This window comes from Protopterus annectens, chromosome 7.part0 (genome assembly GCF_019279795.1).
Source record: "Protopterus annectens isolate FY-2018-M chromosome 7.part0, PAN1.0, whole genome shotgun sequence".
NCBI classification, from domain to species: domain Eukaryota; kingdom Metazoa; phylum Chordata; order Ceratodontiformes; family Protopteridae; genus Protopterus; species Protopterus annectens.
Window position 1 is genome coordinate 1,055,556,023 of NC_056739.1, and position 20,514 is coordinate 1,055,576,536.

Here is a 20,514-nt window from a genome sequence, read left to right on the forward strand (position 1 = left end):
CAAATAAATTAGTGGCATCTTCCCATTCTGTTACTTTTCCCTTTCTAGTTATTTGCTCACAAGACCTTGGTTCCTTTGCCAGTTTTCTCCAATAAATTGTAGCACCCTCTTGCCTATTGTCTGCATCTCTAATAGCAGTCATCTCTATTGGCAGAATGTCCTTTCTCCATTCCCGTGTTGGCTTTGTTCTTAGAATACTTTCTGCTACTTTATAAATATAATATTATGTATGATTATTGTTATTCCCCTTAAGGATCTCCTTGTTTCTTGAGCTTCCCCTTTGTTTCATCATCATCCCTTTGCACTTTGAATTATAGTTTTCTACTTGTTTTAGGTATAGGAGCCTTAACTGTGTTGCTCTGAAATACCCCTTCAAATCCAGTAATCCCAATCCGCCTTGTTCTACTGGATGAATTATCTTATCCCACTTGAGTCTTGTCATCTTCCCCTCCCAGATAAAATCTTTCAGCTCTTTATTAATTGATATCCACAACTTCTCCTCTGGTTGATAAAAATATGCCTGACCTGTGTATAAGACTAAAGGGACTAAAAATTTTAACTGCTTGTATCTTGCTGTCCAGATCCATGTAAGACAGCTTCCATTTTCTAAGTTTTTGTATTATCTTTTGTTTAGTTTCTTTCCACATATCTTTAGCTGCCACACCCGGTTCATTTTTAGCCCATAGTCATAAGTACTTCATTTTATCATGTCCCCATAAATATGGGTATTTCTGAACCAATTTGTGTGTGGGTACATAATTTACCGCTGTTGCCTTTGTTTTAACTTCATTAATTCTGTATCCCAAAAAGATTTGAAGCTGTCTCAAAATGTTCCACAACACTATAATGTCCCTTTCTTGTTTTGTTAGGTATAAAAATGTAAATAACAAAAGGGAAAGAGGACACCCCTGCCTGGTCCATTTGCTCAAGCAGAAATTATCAGAGAGGACCCCACCCCCTTTAAATTTTGCCTCCAATCCCTCATATATCCTCCTAATCAACCTTATAATTTTATCAGGGAATGGAAATACTTCCATTGCCCTTCTCATAAAGTCCAAGCTTACTCTGTCAGCGCTTTCTCTGTAAAAGGACCCACCAACAGGAGTGGTATTTTCTTACATTCTGCTTCCCTCTGGATCATCAGTGTTCTGTTAATGTTGTCAAATGTTTGCCTTCCCATAAAACTACATTGATCCATATCTATGAATTTTGGCATTACTTTTGACATTCTTTTGGCCATTATAGACATAAACACTTTGTAATCATGGTTTAGTATTAAAATGGGCATGTATGAAGCTGGAGCTAAGGGATCTGTACCCTTTTTAGGTATTACAGCTACCACTGCTTTCTTCTAGCATGTTGATACTTCTCATCTTAAAATAGTGTTAAACAAAACCTTCCAGATCTTTATCAGTTTTTTTCACTCCTAAATTCCAAACTTCCACAGGAATACCATCTGTTCCTGAGGACTTTCCTGTAGATTTGTTATACATCACCATTTTTATCTCAACTCTTCCTATCCTGTTTATAATTGAGCCTTATCTGCCTCTAACCTTGGCATATTTAATTATTCCGTTAACATTTCTTTTTGTATCTTTTCTTTTTCCATATTTCTCTGAATTATACAGACTTCCATAGAATTTCTAAAATATTTCTAAAACCACTACAGGATCCCTTGTTACCTTCCTTGTTGTAGGCTCCCAAAGCTTGATGACAGCCCTTTCTACTTTCTGTTGCCTGAATTGCTTTGTTAAAAGTTTTTGTGCTGTAGAGTTATTATTAAAAAAAAGAAACAGTTGCTTAACAACAATCTTTCTAAACTTATGTATTTTATCAAGGTAATCCCTTTTCTTTTTAACATTCTGCAGTTGCTCCTGTTCTTGTTCTGTTAAATTCAGCCAATTTTAAAATAATTTAACATTTGTCAGTCCCGCTAAATAATTCTTGTTACTTCATAACCCTATCACCTTTCCTTTATTTCCACCCTATTTTTAAACTCCACTTTAATATTATCCCTCTCCCTAGCTATATTTTCAGAAGAAAATTCTATCTTCTCTAATCACTCCTGAATAACTTTCATTATCCGTTCCTTAAATTCTTCTCTTTTCAACATATAGGCAGGAAAGTGCCAGTGTCCCATTTTTATTTCATTATCCTTTGTTTTATTTTAGTTATTATTGGTGCATATCAAGAACTTCAATTAAATGGACATTTTCATGTGAAATGTAAATTCTGTCTAGCCTAGTCTAGTTTTTGAATCTTGGGAAGTAATATGTAAATTCACTCTGAATTCCTATTACTAAATTCACACCTTCCATGCCAAATACTTTCATAAATTTCTTCAAAAGTCTACCCTCCTTTATTATACTTTCCCTTCTGAGCTCCCCCAGACACATCTTCACTGCTGCAAATCAGGTTGCAGTCCCCACCTATAAGTAATATTCTTTGCTGAAAGCTGTTTATTTCTCCCAGAATTTTCTTAAGCTCCATTATAGCAGTTTTAGATGGACTATTAATACATCCCAGTGGAATCCTCCTCCTTTGCCAGTAGCCCCTTAGTATACAGATATACCATTGTTATCTTTTTTATCCTGTTCCATCACTATTGGAGCACCTCTTGCATCTAAAATAAGTACTCCTCTTTTCCTTTGTCACAGGTTTTCTGCTGAGTAACCATCCTGAAAACCTTTCTTTATCAAATTCACATGTTCAGTTCTTTCCGAGTGTGTGTCCTGCAGCATAGCTGTTTGCGCTGTATATTTTTAATATAGTTCATTACTATTTCTTTTTTGTATTTATCTGTGAGACCATCGACATTTAAATGCATTACAGCAGCATCATTGTGTTAAAACATTATTATTCCAACCTTTTTATGTATAACAGCTTTTTTGCTAAATGTTTAGTTCCAGCTTTTGTGTTACATGCATACCCTGTTTGGGAGGTTGCAGTTGTTTCTTTTCATAGTCATTTGAGCCTATGTCACATCTTACAAAACTTTTTTTTTCATTGAAAGCCCTCAAACAAAAACACCCCAATGCCCCTCCTAAAGTATATTAACTTAATACTAACACAGAAAACTATGTACATCTTCAAACATTGAAGGTTTCCACTCCTAATAGGAACAAATGTCCCAAACTGACAGCCAGACTTACAGACTCGAGTTAACATAAAAGAAAGGTTATCCATGCTAAGATGCATGGTGCAGCCTTTATAGATCTCCCAGGTGGGAAAACACCTGAATGCTTTCAGAGAACTGTATCGCCTAGCCAATTTCTATTTTTTTTCATTAGCCAATTTCTCTTTATCAGATTGTCTCCATGGAGACATGAGGACCAGATACAGAATTGCTTCTAAGCTTACATTTATTTTGCTAGAAAAAGCCTTATAATATTCAGTATTCTTTTTATTTACTCACTTTCTCTTAAAACTTGTTAATAAATCAAGCTAAAGGCCTTAATCATGTCATCCCCCCATGCAAGAATGAGAGAAGGCACATTAATGTTTCTTTTATCATGCTCTTTTAACCAGACTTTTTTACATTGCAGTGCCTACATTTCTTTAAAACTGAACAAGGAGAAAGAGGGAAGAAGGTAAAAAGAAAAAAACCAGGAGTACTTGTTTACACTAGTATCCCCATTATACTTAAACTGAGAAAACTTTACTTTATAGCATGCAAAGAAAATCATACACTATATAAAATAGTACTATTAAGAAAAAAAGTTGTTTTACTTACATCTCCCTCCTCTTCCCCCCCCCCGAAGTATTTTTCTGAACATTAATGACATGAAGTAGAGCATATGCTTTAGGGTCCCCTTCAAGTCCAAGAAAGTCCAAAAAAAATCAAATATTTCCAGATTTTCTTGTTCTGTCATATTTCACAAATATAAGTATTGCTTTGCAATCCCACATTTGTCAATTTCCAAGTTACTGGCTTTATTCCTGTCCATCTCTGTCTCCCAAATACTGACTCTGCTTCATTTCCAATGTACTCTTGATTCTTCTGGTCAGTTCTCATGTTCCCTTCCTTCTCTCCAGCATTTTCCATTGAAACATTGGAAAATGTTTTACTGGCACAGCCTCTCTGTGGTCTTTATTACTAGAAAAGCAAGAAGCAGAATCTCCTTCTGTTTCACAGCTCAGTTTTTGTTGGATATACTCCTTAGCATGTACTTCATCCAAAAAAAATGATTGTGTCCCTCCTGGAAGAATATTTTGAAGATAGCTGAGTACAACAGTTAGATTCTCACTCCTGCTTTTTGAAATTCCCTGAATAGTGGAATACATTCTCTCCTATTCTGCCTGGTGTACAATGAGTAATCATTCTCCACAACCACTCTGCTACATCCCACTTTTAGTACTTTGTCATTCTGCCACTGTTTTGTCAGAATCAACTCCTTCTTCTGGTAGGATTGCATCTTTACTATTAAAGGTCTAGGTTGCTTTCTCATAGCCAGCTTTGGAGAATACTGACAATGTGCCCTCTCAGCTAACAACTCCTGCTGTGGATTACTGGTCCAGTTGCTTATTTGTGCTTTCATAAAGTTAATACAGTGTGTTTCTTCCAGCCTCTCTAGTGCAGCTGCAAAATCTCAGGGTTTCCTTATGTGCTCTGTCCTCTAATTCTATTATTTTTGAAACATCTCTTCTTGAGCAGTCTCATATTAAGCCAGCTTTTTCTTCATGTCGACCTCTGATTTTTTTTGCAATTTTATCATCTTATCTAAATATCTGTTTAAAGCTTCTTTCATTTTTTTCCAGCCTTTTGTTGTTTGAGTTGATATACTCCATCAGTGTTTCTTTTATTTTAACCAGGTCTGTGTGCAGTTTCTTATACTTTCCTCTAGGTTGAAGTCATGCCTGGAGGTTGCACTGTTTTTTGCTGATCTTTTCCCAGTCAGTGTTTTTCTTCACCTTTTGTAGCTGATTTTCTTTCAGGTCCTCTGTATTTCTTTTTTCCTGGTATCCAGGCAGTGCACTTAGTAGCCATTTACTGAAATTTAACCAGAAACACAAACGTCTACTGGCCTTCTTTGATGAGTTTCTGCTTTCACACTGGGAGAGCTAGAATTAAGCTGTTACACAATGTGCAGCCATCTTGGAAGTCTGCCTGAAACATCTGTTCTTGAGCATTCTCATATTCAGCCATCCTTTTCTTCATTTTGACCTCCAATTTTTGCAGTGTTGTCACCTCATCTGAATGTCTGTTTAAAGCTTCTTCCATTTTTTTTCTAGCCTTTTGTTATTTGAGTTGATATACTCTGTCAGTGTTTCGTTTATTTTAATCAGCTCGGAGTACATTTGACTTATTTTTTTTCCTTTAGATTACTGGAAGTCATGGCTTGCACCAAAGCTGGAGCCTGCACTGCTTTTTGCCGGATAGCTATAGAATTCTTCCCAGTCAATGACTTTTCCTTCTCTTTTTTGATTGGTTTTCTTTCAGATTCTCTGAATGCCTTTTTTGCTGGCATCCAGGCAGTGCACTTACTAGCCAGTTACTGAAATTTGCCCAGAAATACAAATTTACTGTCTCTTCTGAGTTGCTGTTTTTACACTGGGAGAGCTCATATTAAGCTGTTACTCAATGTGCAGGCATCTTGGAAGTCCTGCCGGTCACTTTTATTGCTTAACCGCAGAGTCTGAACTGGAGGGTGTGTGTGACAAGCCAGGGGATCTGGTGGAAGGGACAAGATACTTCAGCTCCTGATTTGTTAGGGTTTATGTGGTTTGAGATACCAGAATTAGTTCGCCCCTTAATGGAATGAAAGAACTTGGAAGAAATTTTACAGGAATGTGTGCAATGCAAGGTCAGTCTGTCATCTGAACAGGTAGAGCTCAGGCTGTGACTTAAAGCTCAGGTTAGTTTTAACTTATTATTACTTACCTGTAGTTGGGTGATTAAATGTGACCTTCCTGACTGCCGGCAGGTTGGATCACAATTGCCTACAACTGTGAGTCATAAGTAAATTAAATGTGAAAAAGTCTTTTCAGCTGTGTACAGCATTCAGCTGAAGACATTTTCTCGCTTTTAGTGTGCCTAATCACGATATTGAGTATGCACATTCAGTATCACAATTTAATCATAACAGTTCTTGAATGGGACAAGGCCCACACAGCTATCTCTGCAGCTATGATTAACATCACAGCAGATGCAACTCTTGTTGGTGTTAATGAGTTAAAAGGAATCATAGCCTAGCAATGAAGCAGTCCCTGCTGTATTACTAGTTTGCTGCTTTATTATGGAAACCAAAAACTGCTGTAGTTTTCTGAAATTGTGTGAGGTCTTTGTGGAAGCTACTGAAAAATTTCCCTGAACTTGTATAAGACTATAGTGTAAGCTGCAGCTGCTCTGTGAACTGATTGCAGCTCTGAAGAAATAGTGGAACCTGCAGCAATTGTTCTTATCAACTCAGTTCAGCAAAAATGTAAATGATCTGTTTATGTATGCTCCTACTTCAAGTTCAAATGAGTTCGGCAGCAGCCTTTTACCTCAGACTCTAACATGTGAATCTGTCTTTGGCTGCTTTCTTATTGAAATCAGAGACTATTTAATTCAAGAAAGAAGACGGAAACCTAAACAACTGCCTCATTTTCCAGCAAGAGTACACAAGAGTCCTGTTCTGTGTTTAATTCACATACGAACACTTGCTGTGGTCTAGTAAAAAACATTTTTGGCTTTCATTTTAAAAGACTGCTTGTGATAGTCTTGGCATCTTAAATCAAGTTTATTAGAATTTAAAACAAAAGTCAGAAGAATTTCACGTCATCTGAGGCACTGTCTAGCAGGTAACAAGGAATATAGAAGAGGGTCCAGGGCAGTTAAAAAGGTTGTGCTGGGAGCGAGAAGCTGATAGGAGACAGGACAGAGGTTCAGCAGAAGATAGATGACAAATTAAAAGAGAGAGTAGCCTGTAAATATTTAACTAGATTAAATAACACGATATTTGTTTGCAAATGTGTGGTTTAGGTGTGTAAAGAGAGAGAAAGAAGTGTTTAGCAGCTTTTAATGCTTTTACCATTTCCGGTTGCTACACTGTGGTGGATGCTGTAGCACAAGTTGACGCCAAAACTGTGGAAAGCCATGCATAACAAAACTTTTGACGTCAAAGCTGTGTTACAAGTTTGTGATTTTCACAGCTTGTAGGCATACTTACACCTTCTATGCAGTGCAAACGGTTTCTTCTCTTGACTGCATCATTAGAAAGCTGGGACAGATGACACAGAATCAGAAGTAACTGGACAATTCCTCAACATACAGTAAATAGAAATCCAAGTTTAAACTTAATGTATTTCCACTGAATTAACTAGAATTACAAACTACATATTTTAAGAATCAGAATCCCACTTTACTTGACGACAGCATAATTACAGCAAAAGTAAATGGTTAAAAATAAAAAAAATCTTTGCACGCTATCTTAAATTGTCAGACATGTTAAACTTCCTCTTTCAATATTCAGTAGCCTGTATTTTACTCCCTCAAGCAAACACCTGGCCCAAGAAGCCACTATGTAGCTAGCCACATTTGCAAATTCAGTCCGAGTCAGATAGTGTGTTCCATTATTCAGCTGAGTATTACTCGCTCAAACCTTAACACAAATAGTGACATGTAGATTGCATATTCAACAGACCAGAAAGATACCACAGTGTTGTGACATTACCATATAGTTTCTCCCTGTGAACATAACCCTCTCCTAACCCTGATCATATTAATTGAAACTCCATTCCTTACTATTGACCTGCAGGCATATGCTACCATGGAAACAGCAGGCTTACCTCCCAGGGCCGTGTAACAGACCAGCCCCTGTCTATGTCTAGTGTAATGTTATAGTTGCCACCATTTTAATGACCTTTTTCTTTAGTAAAAGTCAAAACAAAATCTTCCCTGTCATAGCTAGAGGAATTAAAAGTAAACTGTTGTGTTACAGTTCCGTAAGGAATCTACAACAAAAACATAAAATTTGTTACCAGTGGGGAGGTCACCAAGAAAACTATATCGTTTGAATAATATTTCACTTTACAGCACACCCATAAAATCAAACTGATCACAAAGGCAACATAGTATAAAAATATGCAATACATATTACTAGAAAATCCATTTATGGAAACAGTAAGCATGCAACACTAAAACATGGCAAGAATAAATTTCCCTTCATTGAATATTCAAACCATGGGTCTTCCATGCTACATAACATCTGCCTGTTAATATCAGTCCTTACACTAGTGCAATCAGTATTGACTTGAAAGACACCAGCAACATACGCAAACATACACTTCTCCAGTACTAATAGTAGCCTAAAATTTCAGAACAACCTGTTCCTATACAAGCCTGTCACTATTATGGTGAGGATATGGTCTCTCTAATGTATATGGTGGACGCTGATGGCAAGTTCAATGGTCTTGAGCCTACATAGATTCATCTCTACTCCACTGTACTAGGATTGGACTGTGTTGCTGGCATTTGCCAATGTATCCTCTGATGTTGGCAGCAGAAGGGACTACCTTACCCTGTATATACCTGTTGGTCATAACAAACTGAATGAGCCCTGTGAGACCTGCATGTAAAATATATATATATATATATATATATATATATATATATATATATATATAAATAAAACAATAGTCCCCAATGGAAGGCGGTACACCAAAGCCAACTGCAAAACCTTAATCAACACTCGAACTTTCAAAATACTGTAAAATCACAAATTTATTACACAAAGGACATTAGCGCTTTCACGGACAAACGATCCGCTTCTTCAGAAGTTTTCTGAGGAGAGGTTATAGAGAGGGAGAGATTCATAAAGTATATTCACAGATGAATGGAATAAGGGAGGGTAGGGCCAAGCCTTACTATTCATCTAGAACCTCCTCTTCATCTGTTACAAAAAAGTTAAATCGGCCCTATTTAACGATTGTTCTTCCTTACAGTAGTAATATCAGTAGAATACAGAATGCAATTGCAGAGACCTGGCACATACTATTGGTGGATGAACACACTAAAAGCTTAGTAGGTAATCATCCTAATTATACGTGTAGTAACTGTAGAAATTTGAAACAACAATTATGCTATCGTAACTGTGTAGATACTAGGTGTACAACGTCCATTAATGTAAGGCAGATGGGAACCAAGAAATGTGGCACTTGTGCTCAATGTATACACATTGATGAATCTAGGTTCTTCAAGCACCCGGATACTGGCTATCTATGGGAGCTGAGGAATAGTGGTACTTGTACCACTAGGAATATTGTGTATGTTGCCCACTGTACAGTTTGTTTTTGTTTCTATGTAGGCAAAACAAACAGGTCCTTGCGGGAACGGATTAGAGATCATGTTTATTGTAGTAATAGGAAAGAAGAATACAGTGCCATAGCCAAGCATGTTATGTGCAAAGTTACTGACCATGTATTTCGATTTCAAATATTGCACATAAAATACGACAATATACGAATAGGCAATATTACTAATGATACGGAAAGTGCAGAGCTTAAATGGATTTTTAGATTGGGTGCCCATAGGGGGCGCGGGTTAAATGATACCATATCACTTAAACCTCTGACAAATGCTAGAACTCTTGGGTAGATTTGTGTATTTATATATGTATTACTTTAAGGATATATATATCAATTTATATTCTAGTATATAATATGCACACATATAGGGTTTATTTACTATTGTATACATATATATATTTTTTAATTTTTATTCATTATTTTTAATACAAATATATTAGTTTAGTAGTTAATGGATTTGAAATGAATTTTATGCATTTATCAATAATGTTTTTTATAATTTTTTTCTGTCCATATGCATAATATATGAAATATACATTTAATGAGTTGTTCTAATTGCTTAATTGGCTTTTAGCCCTATACTATATATATGGTATGATTTATTTGAATTTGTAACATCTGAAGAAGCGGATCGTTTGTCCGTGAAAGCGCTAACATCCTTTGTGTAATAAATTTGTGATTTTACAGTATTTTGAAAGTTCGAGTGTTGATTAAGGTTTTGCAGTTGACTTTGGTGTACCTCCTTCCATTGGGGAATATTGTTTTATTCATTTCTTGGATACGGGAATTTTCTGTGGGGCTTTCTACATATATATATATATATATATATATATATATATATATATATATATATATATATATGTGTGTGTGTGTGTATATATATATATATATATATATATATATGTGTGTGTATATATACATATATATATATATATATATATATATATATATATATATATATATATATATATATATATATATATATATAAATCAATGTGTGGCAAGTACACCTTCTGCATGTATTCCTGTATCTGTATCCTATATCTGCCATATGGCATACCTTCATAGCTGTTCTGTGATTATACACAAATCTTGGTTACTATTTTGTCTGTAGAGGTTATCCCACCATTCGTTGTAATATACAATTTAGATGTCCATGTCTTGTGCTCATAGGTGTCAGCAGTGACTAGAAAATTTTATCTGTGCTGAAAATGATGTTATTATACATGCACTTAGGAAGCATGGACAGTGCCTGTGAAGGAGAGGGGAGGTGATGTTGACCACCCTTTACTGGACAATATGTGTTAGACAGTGGACTATGACAAATGGTGTGTGTGTGTGTGTGTGTGTGTGTGTGTGTGTGTGTGTGTGTGTGTGTGTGTTGAGTGTGAATAACAGTGTTGTGTGTTTCCAGCTTGTAAAAGCATGCTGTATACCAGCTGAAAGGTCAGCCATTGGGGTTAAGGGGGGCACAGGGGGGGTCACACAGGAGCATCAGGTTAATAGAGGTAAAGGACTTTTTGGTGTCCCTGTAGGAGAAAAGGGGTTGTGGGATCATCCCTGGAGGAGTGGTCACTGACATTTAGATGGGTCCATCCCCATGTGTCTCGGTGGATGATGCATCAGGTTAGTACCACATTCAGTAGACTTCTGTAGTGCACATACACACTGTCGGCTGATCATGACATATGTTGTCTATGTTGTGTTATAGGAACATCAAGCTTCCAGCCATGTTAGGATGGTAGTTGAAGTAGGTTGGTATTGTATGGTACATCTTACTTGGACTTGCGCAGGGTGCCTACCATAGGGGCATGGTTTGGGCACAGGTACTGATGCTTATGCTGTTGTGTCCTGTCTTGTGTTTTCACAAGACAAACAACTGTTGAGGTGGCACCTGTTGAGACTGGGACAAGACAACAAGCTGACACTGACAGCTGTGCAGGGGTAGAGGGGCTGCTCATAATGACAAGACACAGATACCCAAGTGTAGGACAGGCATGTACCCACATTACAGGGTGAAGAAGTGGATAAACCCACAGATGAACCCGAGGCTGTACAGTCCAAGCACTCACTGTACAGTGAGGAGAGGGGCCCCTTGTGGCTCTAACCACTTGTAATGCCCCTGTAACAGCTACAGCAGTGGCTGGTTGAACTTTTCAACTAAAGTGAGAATACCCATCATTCTTTACCCATGCCGTGGTGCCTGACAATGTGACATGTTTATAATACCCATCATTCTTTAGCCATGCCGTGGAGCCCAACACTGTGTCATGTTTATGACTGGCCCCTTGACATGTAGGCAGCACTCATGATTAATCAGAAGATGTGCCTCAGTATCACCCAGGTACAATCTGCTGTGGCAAAATCCAGAATGGAGCTGATTGCTGTGTTTTGTGGCATCTGTAAGGATACAGAGTTCAGGAACATAATACTGACCAGTCTTATGAGGTCTGTGGTGAGACACACCCTTCCATCTCCACATTGATGTGGAGGATAGTCAGTATAACCATCAGTGCCCACATTGGCAATGTTGTCTGAGGTAAGGGCTGGGTGTGCCTCAAGAGTTGCCATATAGGAAAGATCTCATAGGGTACGTAGTCCTCACCTGCATTTGATATGTACAGACAACACTGTGTCATCTTCATTGTGAGTGACCAGTGCATTTGACCTACATTGCCAGGACGCCTCAAGAACAGACTCCATTCAGATCATGATCCTGCACTCGGACACTATTCCTTTTGGGAGGAACCACAAGTCCTTGTGTAACAAGCCAGCGTAGGTGCTGCAGAGCGCAGTCAAATATTGGCACCTCCACCCCTTCACAGGAGGGAATTTTCTATGACACAGAGTGCCAGTCCCCCAGAAACTTTCATCTTTATCTCAGACCAAGATCGTAGAGTGGCACTTCCTCTCATCACCATACAAAATTGTTTGACACATAGTAGCACTTACCTTGAGACCCCTTTCCAGGCCCTTGTGCAGCTACTAGTTGCTGTGGTTCCACCACACTCTTGTTGGACAATAGTGTGGATGCACTTCCATGCTGCCCGTGTGTGTGTGTGTGTGTGTGTGTGTGTGTGTGTGTGTGTGTGTGTGTGTGTGTGTGTGTGCACTCACATACAGTCTGATCATACCAGGATCCTGGAGATGTCCAGCCAGAATATTGTGTACCTGTGGACTGTGGCAGGGTCACACTGGAGTGTCCACCCCTGATTGGTTTCCTGTAGGTGTCTTAAAAAGCTAGAGCTTACAGCATGCATTTGGTGTCGTGCTTTTCCTGAAACAATGTGTAAGTTTCTGTGAGGGGGGGGGGGTGGTTGCTAAATATGAATGCACTGGATGTGTAGCCATATACCTTAATGGTGGCCATAATGTCTGCACTTACCAACTTGACCCTGTGGGATTCCATTATACAAGGAAATGTGATACAGCTGAGATGTGTGCTAGATATGTGAATTGTGAAAATTTACAGGATGATTTCTGATCCCACACTGCCTTGTGCTTCATGGAGTGGTAGCCCTTCCGATTCAGAAGTCTTTGTAATGTGATTGAGATGGAGTCTTTACTGCTACATGTGTGTAATCTGTGACACCAAATACCTCAAGGAAATGGATGATGCCATAGGTGCCACTTATGGTGTATGCTATCTCCTGTGGTGTGCCAGGAAAACCATATATGATTCTCCATGTGTATAAACATTATGTCAGAGAAAGTTGCTGAGTATTCTAGAGTGGAGCTAGACTCCAGCTGGTATCTGAAAGATTTCTGTAACTAATAGAGAAAGTGCTATACATACCTTGGCTTCCACAGGTTAAAAAAAGCCATGCATTCCAGTGGATTCTGGATATGGGTGACAAGTCATCCGGGACCTGTATAATGTTCCGACAATTTTAATTTGATAGTAATCTCTTGATCAGTGAAGTTATGGTCCTTCACCTGCTGATGGTAACATTTCCATTGGTGCCAGATGATACTTTGCCCATAACACCCAGAATCAGTGGCGTTAAGAGTGACAAAATGCTTCTGCAAAACGTTTGCTGTACTGCATGCATTTTCACTATCTGCAGCTCTAGTTTTTGTGTGCTTTGCCCTTTGAAGTCAGGCACACACTGCTGCTCAGTTTCCTTCAGATACAATTATGAGTTAAGACTGTGTCCATCTTGCATACATTGAACATCGTTAGGCCCTCTTTTCCCTACTCAGTTTCATTTGCATATCATTATGTGGTCATTTAATTGTAACCTGTAAAGTACATTTTGGTTCACTGTACTGAAGCACAGCACAGGAATGTGAATCACTTCTAGCCTGTGCCAGTCTGCATATGTCTATTAAAAACAGAAATGCGCACTGTTTACTGTGCAGCTTGTCCATGAATCCTAGTCTGCCAAGACATTGTTTCCGTTTACAGAAGATACTACATACTGCTATAAATTCCAGTTCATGTGAAACAGTGTCTGGACTGGTGTCATTTTTCCTGTATTACAAATAAAAAGCATTCAGTGTTGCATAAAGTGGATGTTTTTGCTTTTACTATGTTTTAGATGATGAAGTGACTCGATGCTGAAGTGACTTTTTTGTAGCTTATACATACATGGGATTTACATGTTAAGCAGCATTTGAGAAGGTTGATGAATTCTGATTGGGTTCATCGCACGTCTTTAATCTTTATTTAATGTATATCATATGGTTATTTGAAATCCTTAAAAACTGCACAACATACATGGATTATTTCCTTCTGTAATGGGCTTTAGTTTTGGCAGGGATGGAAGATAAGACTAAAAATCTGCCTAAATGGATAATTGGGTGACCTTTGATTACATAATACTTGTTTTCAGTTTTTAACACTTTTTTTTTTTTTTAGGGAGAAAACCGAAACAAGTTGTTATTAAAAATATATACATTCAGGTTACTACTGGTTGAAGTTGGAGTAATACTGGTTCAAGTTGGAGTAGCACTGACATATTTTATTCATCTGTTATGCACAGCTCGGATGGATGAGGCATGGAGATGATGTATATTGAAAAGATAAAAATCAAAGCAAGACTGCAGTAAAAGGCTGAGCATTATCTTTTTATCATCAGGTGGTTCCTTTTTGCATTAAAAACACCATATGACAAGTGCATAATTTGCAAGCTTGTTTATGATCTAGCTTGTCGGAGGCAACCCTATCCAAGTGATGTTCCTCTGAAATTTCTGCCATTTTTGCAAATTGAATGATTTGGTCTTCAGTCACATGATTATCCCCTGCCTCTCAAAGTGTAGTTTTCTTTTTCTGTTTTAATGGCTGTGGCCAAAGCTGTCTGTTTTGTGTTCCTTCATTTATTTTTTAACTTAGCGGTTGCTTTCAAACACAGTAGTGCCCCTGTAATTACAGACCGTCCCTTCATTGTTGTTTGGAATGCTCCCACACAGCAGTGCAAGTGGAAATATGATGTAGATCTGGACTTCAGTTTGTTTGACATTGTTGTAAATCAGAATGAGTCTTTTCTTGGTCAGAATATGACTATCTTCTATAGTTCCAGGCTCGGTTATTACCCATACTACAGTAAAGATAATACTTCAGTTAATGGAGGTGTTCCACAAAATGCCAGCCTCAAGGAACACCTTGGAAAGGCCTGGGAGGATATACAAACCATCATTCCAGTAAATGACTTCAGAGGGTTGGCTGTTATTGACTGGGAATCATGGCGGCCAATATGGTTGAGGAACTGGGGAAGTTTGAAAATAAACATACAAAAATCATTTGAACTAGTAAAGAAACAGCATCCTGATTGGACACCAAGCCAAGTGAACAAAGTAGCTCAGATGGAATTTGAGTCGGGTGCTCAGGCCTTCATGGGTAAGACTCTACAGTTAGGCCTGACATTGAGGAGCAAAGGACTCTGGGGATTCTATAGATTTCCTGCATGTTATAACAATGATTATAAAAATACATCACACAACTATACAGGGAAGTGCCCAGATGTTGAAATTTCCAGAAATGATAAGCTGAAGTGGCTTTGGGAAAACAGCACTGCTCTTTATCCAGAGATCTACCTAGAAAAGGAACTGAAAGGTACAGAAAAAGCCCTGAAATTTGTGTATTATCAATTGCAGGAAGCCCTTAAACGTGCAGAGCAAACTGGCTATGATTATAGTATTCCTGTCCTGCCTTACTCACGTATCGTATACATGTATACATTCGACTTTCTTACTCAGGTGAATGTCACATCTTTGATAACTTTGCTTATTTTATTTTAACACTTTTAGTCAAAAAGACAATCAGTAAATGATCTAAATGTTAAAGGCCCACTGGGGCAAGCTAAAAGTAGATAGCAAATACTATCAAGATAAGCTGATCAAAAAGTATTCATTGTGTTTGTGGTATTACTGCTGGGTCTGAAACTTTGCAAATGGCATGTCTTTCTCTGTCTATCTAGAGATAGATGTATTTTTATTTGAACTTTGTTTTTAAAATAAAGTGCAAGATAATTATACCATTGGGGAGTTAAGGCTTCAAAATGGTATGTTTAAAGTATACTTTCCTCAGGTTTCACTTGCTTGATATTGCTGTCTGTATGTGGTTCGTGGACTACTTGGGAATATTAATCCCAATAGTTTTTATGTAATGGGGTAAACATCGTGATTTGTTGCTATGATCATTTAAGTTACTTAGTGTAAGTTTAACTGAACAGAGTTGTACCATGAATGGAAAACTGCAACTCGCAATTAAGCATAATAAGGCAAACACAGTATTATTTAATGTGCAGAAAAAGTGTTGTTTGAAAAGAAGTAAAAATTGATAGTACCATTATTTGATGATATTGGTGCACTTAATTAATAAGGTACCTAGGTCACTAGCAAGGTGTCCTGAAGTTAAAACATATATGTAGACACAAAATCACAGTCCCTATAGTATAGGAGGTTTGGATCTTGCCTACCTCCCTTTAACACATCTATACACACACACACACACACACACACACACACACACACACACACACACACGTACATGTGTAAAGATTAGATGAAAATTTAAAGTAAAACTGTGCATTCTGTTTTTTTTTTTTTGCAGGCTGTGACTAATCAGTGAGATTTATTTCAAAAATGTAATGCTACAATAATTACCTTGACCTCCCAAAGACTGCATTGCAGTTATTATTTATTTATTTATTTTAAATGCATAACCATGTAACATCTGCATGTTTAAAATTTTCATTAGCAAATGTGTAAAAGACTAGTGAAGATAAAGTTATATGATTAAAAAATAGTCATTGTTGCAACAAAAGTAGTGTGAAAGGGTGGACCTTTCTACTTCTGTCATAATATTCTTCTGTTTCCCATCAACCTCAATTTGTAGATGTCACACAGATGTACACATGCATGCATATGCGAGCAGGTAAGCAGATATGTGCATATGCACAAAATGCACTTATCTACAAACGTACACATGCACAAATTAGAATAATCAAGCATTGTACATATTTGGAGAATTATTCTATTATAAACCATATTTCCCATTTAAACTCTGATAATAAAAATCATCATTGTTAAAACTATGACTGACATCTAACTGGGCATCTGCTATTTGCCCTGTAACTATTCTATTTTTAATGCCATATTCTGTTTTCCCATCCTTTGGCAAGGGATAGGCAGTGTTGTTGCAATACTGATTTTGATCTCTAAAAATGTTCCTTCCTTTCCTATGTTTACCATATTGCAGTGCTTGTCCAGTAAAGAAAAGTTAATCAGACAGAATATTTTTTATTATAGCATGTTAATTTTGGTTTCATTAATCTTATAAATAGCTCGCATGAGTTCAAAACCATGTCTGTCACACATTTCAGTAAGTTCATTTTACAGTAGAGAATCGATTATCCGAAATGTCAGTTATCTAAACGCAGCCTTCCAAAGTTTTTGGGTAGGAAAAAACCTAAAGTCTAAATATATAAACATTATACAGATTCACTTGTGTTTGTGTTTTGAGCTTTGTAGCCCACTTGTATGTTAGAAATATTATTTGTTGTCCACTGGAATCGCTGAATGGTTGAAAGGTGTATTCCCTGAGTGCAGAAAAAAGAAGATTTCTGAAGTTAAGTTTTTTATCTGGTTCAATGTATGTTTGCTTATCCAAACAGTTTGATTAACTGAACTACCCTAGGTCCCAGTTAGTTTGGATAACGTATTCTGTACTGTAAAAAGACGAATCAGAGTTAATCCCATTATGAAACTTATAAATTTCAAACCCTGGGGTGCAATTTTTAGAGTTAAGCATTCTTTAAATAAAAGTTTTCAATTTTCAAACTAAGTAGTTCAATTAATATTTTTTTCAAAGGTCTGCATAATGGCTTTGAGGGATAACAAGTTTAAACCATTAGGATCTAAACTGTTGACATGAGAGTTCCTAAATGAAAAATTTTTGGAAAGCCAATTCGCAAAGTTAAATCTCGAGTTATTTGTACAAAGGAAGATGAATGCTTTAGTCTAACCACTGTCTCTTGGTCCTTGAAGGACTGAGGATTTACAGTACATTTTTCCTTTGCACCTGAATGGCGACTGCCGTTAACCTCAATTCCCTGACTAGACACATTATGGTTAGTTGAAAAGGTATCGGACATCTCCACACCCTGTAAAGTGCTCCAACAGTCTGCACCATGGTGTAAGTTGTACTCTTGACACTCAAGATATTGAGTGCTACTTTTGAAGTTCTGTGAATGGAGTCACCACCAATAAACAATGCCTTGGACCGATGGTGAGCCATCAGTCAATAAGGGAAATGCTCCAATTCAAAATGCACCTGCTGAGATACTGTGAATAAGTCAATAAGACGTGTAAGTTCCCCTTTCAAGGAGCTCACATCTTTAGCTAATTTGTCAATGTACTCCGTAGTTTGTGAGGATTCAGATAAAGGCAGACTAGCTGCAGGAACCGCCATAGGAAAAACTGAATACCGTATAAAAATAAGAACCAATAAAAGGATGGCTAACGGGTGTAACCAAGACTGGTAACAAAAGCAGAAATCAACATGACGAATTTCCAGGAGCTGGCAGATGTGTTGCAAATAGTCTACTTTATTTATAAAAATATAGATAGAAAGTTAAGTACAACAAAGGATTCCATCAGAACTGTGATATCAAGGTTCTAAAAACTTTATATATAGGAGTGGACTCGAACACAATTAAAAACAGTGATGCCCTTAAAGCAATAGTAACCCATTACTACAGACAGTCCAATAAATGCATATGCAATTCCAAACAATAAAATTAATAAATCGAGTATCCAAATCAAATACCATTCTATTGGGGCACTCCAGCTGAAGAAAATTTATAATCATTTTTCTTAAATTTATTTAGAAGACAAGCATTCTTGAAACAAAAAACAAATTGTTGCTAATGTGAAAACCACATACAAAATGTCAGTGCTCTAAAAAAACTCCTTGCTATTCAGCTTGTATGGATAAAAACACTAATCAATCCCCAGGCCCACATTATACTTGGTAAAACCATAAAACTGAATTAACATTATTCTCTTTAAAGTTTGACAGGTTGCAGATGAAGTACTGGTGTGATAGAAATATAATCATTCAAACCATGAAAATTAGAGCCATTCAACATGAACTGCCATAACAATTCTGTATATTCCAACATATTCTTCCATGATCTCCTTCTGGGATCAGATGGAACATTTTCCAGAATAGGAAATGGAAAATGTTTAATATCATTACATACTATGGAATATTTGTACAATGCAGTTTTGGTGTTAATCTGGAGAATAATGTAACAATACTTGTACCCCCTGTTACACAGAGCCTTCTCTGTCTTTCCTGCATAAAAACAAGAACAGGTGGAACAAACAGATAAATATACCAGACCTTTACTGTAACAGTTTCCATGTTGGAAATTAATAACATATGAACCACCCAAATGTGATTAACAAGGACATATCTGTAAAAATGTATGAGCATTGATTGCAACCACCACACTTTTTTCTGCCATTTTTATTATGTGTTGTAGTATTTCCACGTAGTTGATTCCTTTCCAATATATTTTTCATGTTATGTGCACTTTTAAAAATTAAGCTTGCTTTCTCACTTATGAGAATTTAGGTGGGGGTCACAGGCTTTAAGAATATTTCAATTTATTCTTAATTATATTCATAAACTTTTTACTTTCAGTCTTTATATTGTGCCACCAATGCCCTTTCAAATGGCCTGTTGGTTTCAGGAACAGGGGTAGAAACTGCATTGGTCTCCTTAAGTAGTCCTACTCCCAAAAGGGGCTTAAAATCACTCTTCTCTTGCTAATCTCCTTACTGATCTCAAAACCCAGTTTTTTGTTTACCCTTTATCCAAGAACATTTGTGTCAACTAGGAACATTCCTTTTTAAACATGTCATTATCTGAAATCATTTGGACTATCTAATGACTTTAAAAAAAAATATGTTTGCTATTTTGGAAAATGTTCCATCTAATCCCAGAGGGTAACCATGGGAGAATACTTTGGAACACAAAAAATTGTTATGACAGTTCAGGCTGAATGCCTCATATTTTCCTGATTTGTTTTCTTTCACTTCAGTACTTTGTGTGTGAGCTACCAAACCTTAAAGATGGTAATGTTTGTTCAGTTTGTTGTTTTACCAAGTATAATGTAGACCAGGGGATTGACTAGTGTTTTTTGGCTACACAAGGTAAACATCAAGAAGTTTTTTTAGAGCATTTACATTTTATAGGTGGTTTTCACATTAGCAATAATTTATTGTTGGATTGGTAATCAATTTTAGAATATATACTGAAAAAAAATGTTTTTTTGTTTCAGGAATTTTCAACAGTTTTGTAAATGATTTTAGCTATCATTATTATCATTTTCATCAACTGGAGTGCCCTATTAGGATATTTGAGTTGGACTCTTACTTTTGTTTTTTTTGGAATTAAATACACATTTGTTTGACTGTTTGCTGTGATGGGTTACAATTGCTTTAAAGGTGCCATTGTTTTTAATTATGTTTAATTCAGTCCTCTCCTATATGTAAAGTTTTTAGAATTGTTAAGTCACAGGTCTGATGAAGCCCTTTTGTTATAGGATGAAAGCACTTAAATTTCTATCTGTAATTTTATAAATAAAGTGTACTATTTGTTACACTGCTGCCAGCTCCTGGAAATTCTTCATGCTGACTTTTGCTTTTGTTACCAGTCTTGATTCTGCCCTTTGGCTGTTCTTTCATTGTTTTTCAGAGACTGTATGTATGTTG

General features: G+C 36.9%; 1 protein-coding gene across 1 annotated transcript in view; it reads left to right on the forward strand.

Annotated features, from left to right (window-relative positions):
* The first annotated feature begins 14,153 nt into the window (after positions 1–14,153).
* The window catches only part of LOC122806849 (hyaluronidase-1-like), an 82,863-nt gene continuing 76,502 nt past the window's right edge, over positions 14,154–20,514 (forward strand). The window contains exon 1 of the mRNA XM_044077609.1: positions 14,154–15,486. Within this exon, the coding sequence (XP_043933544.1) occupies positions 14,569–15,486 (918 nt within the window). The 5' untranslated portion in view covers positions 14,154–14,568. The remainder of the gene's footprint in view (positions 15,487–20,514) is intronic.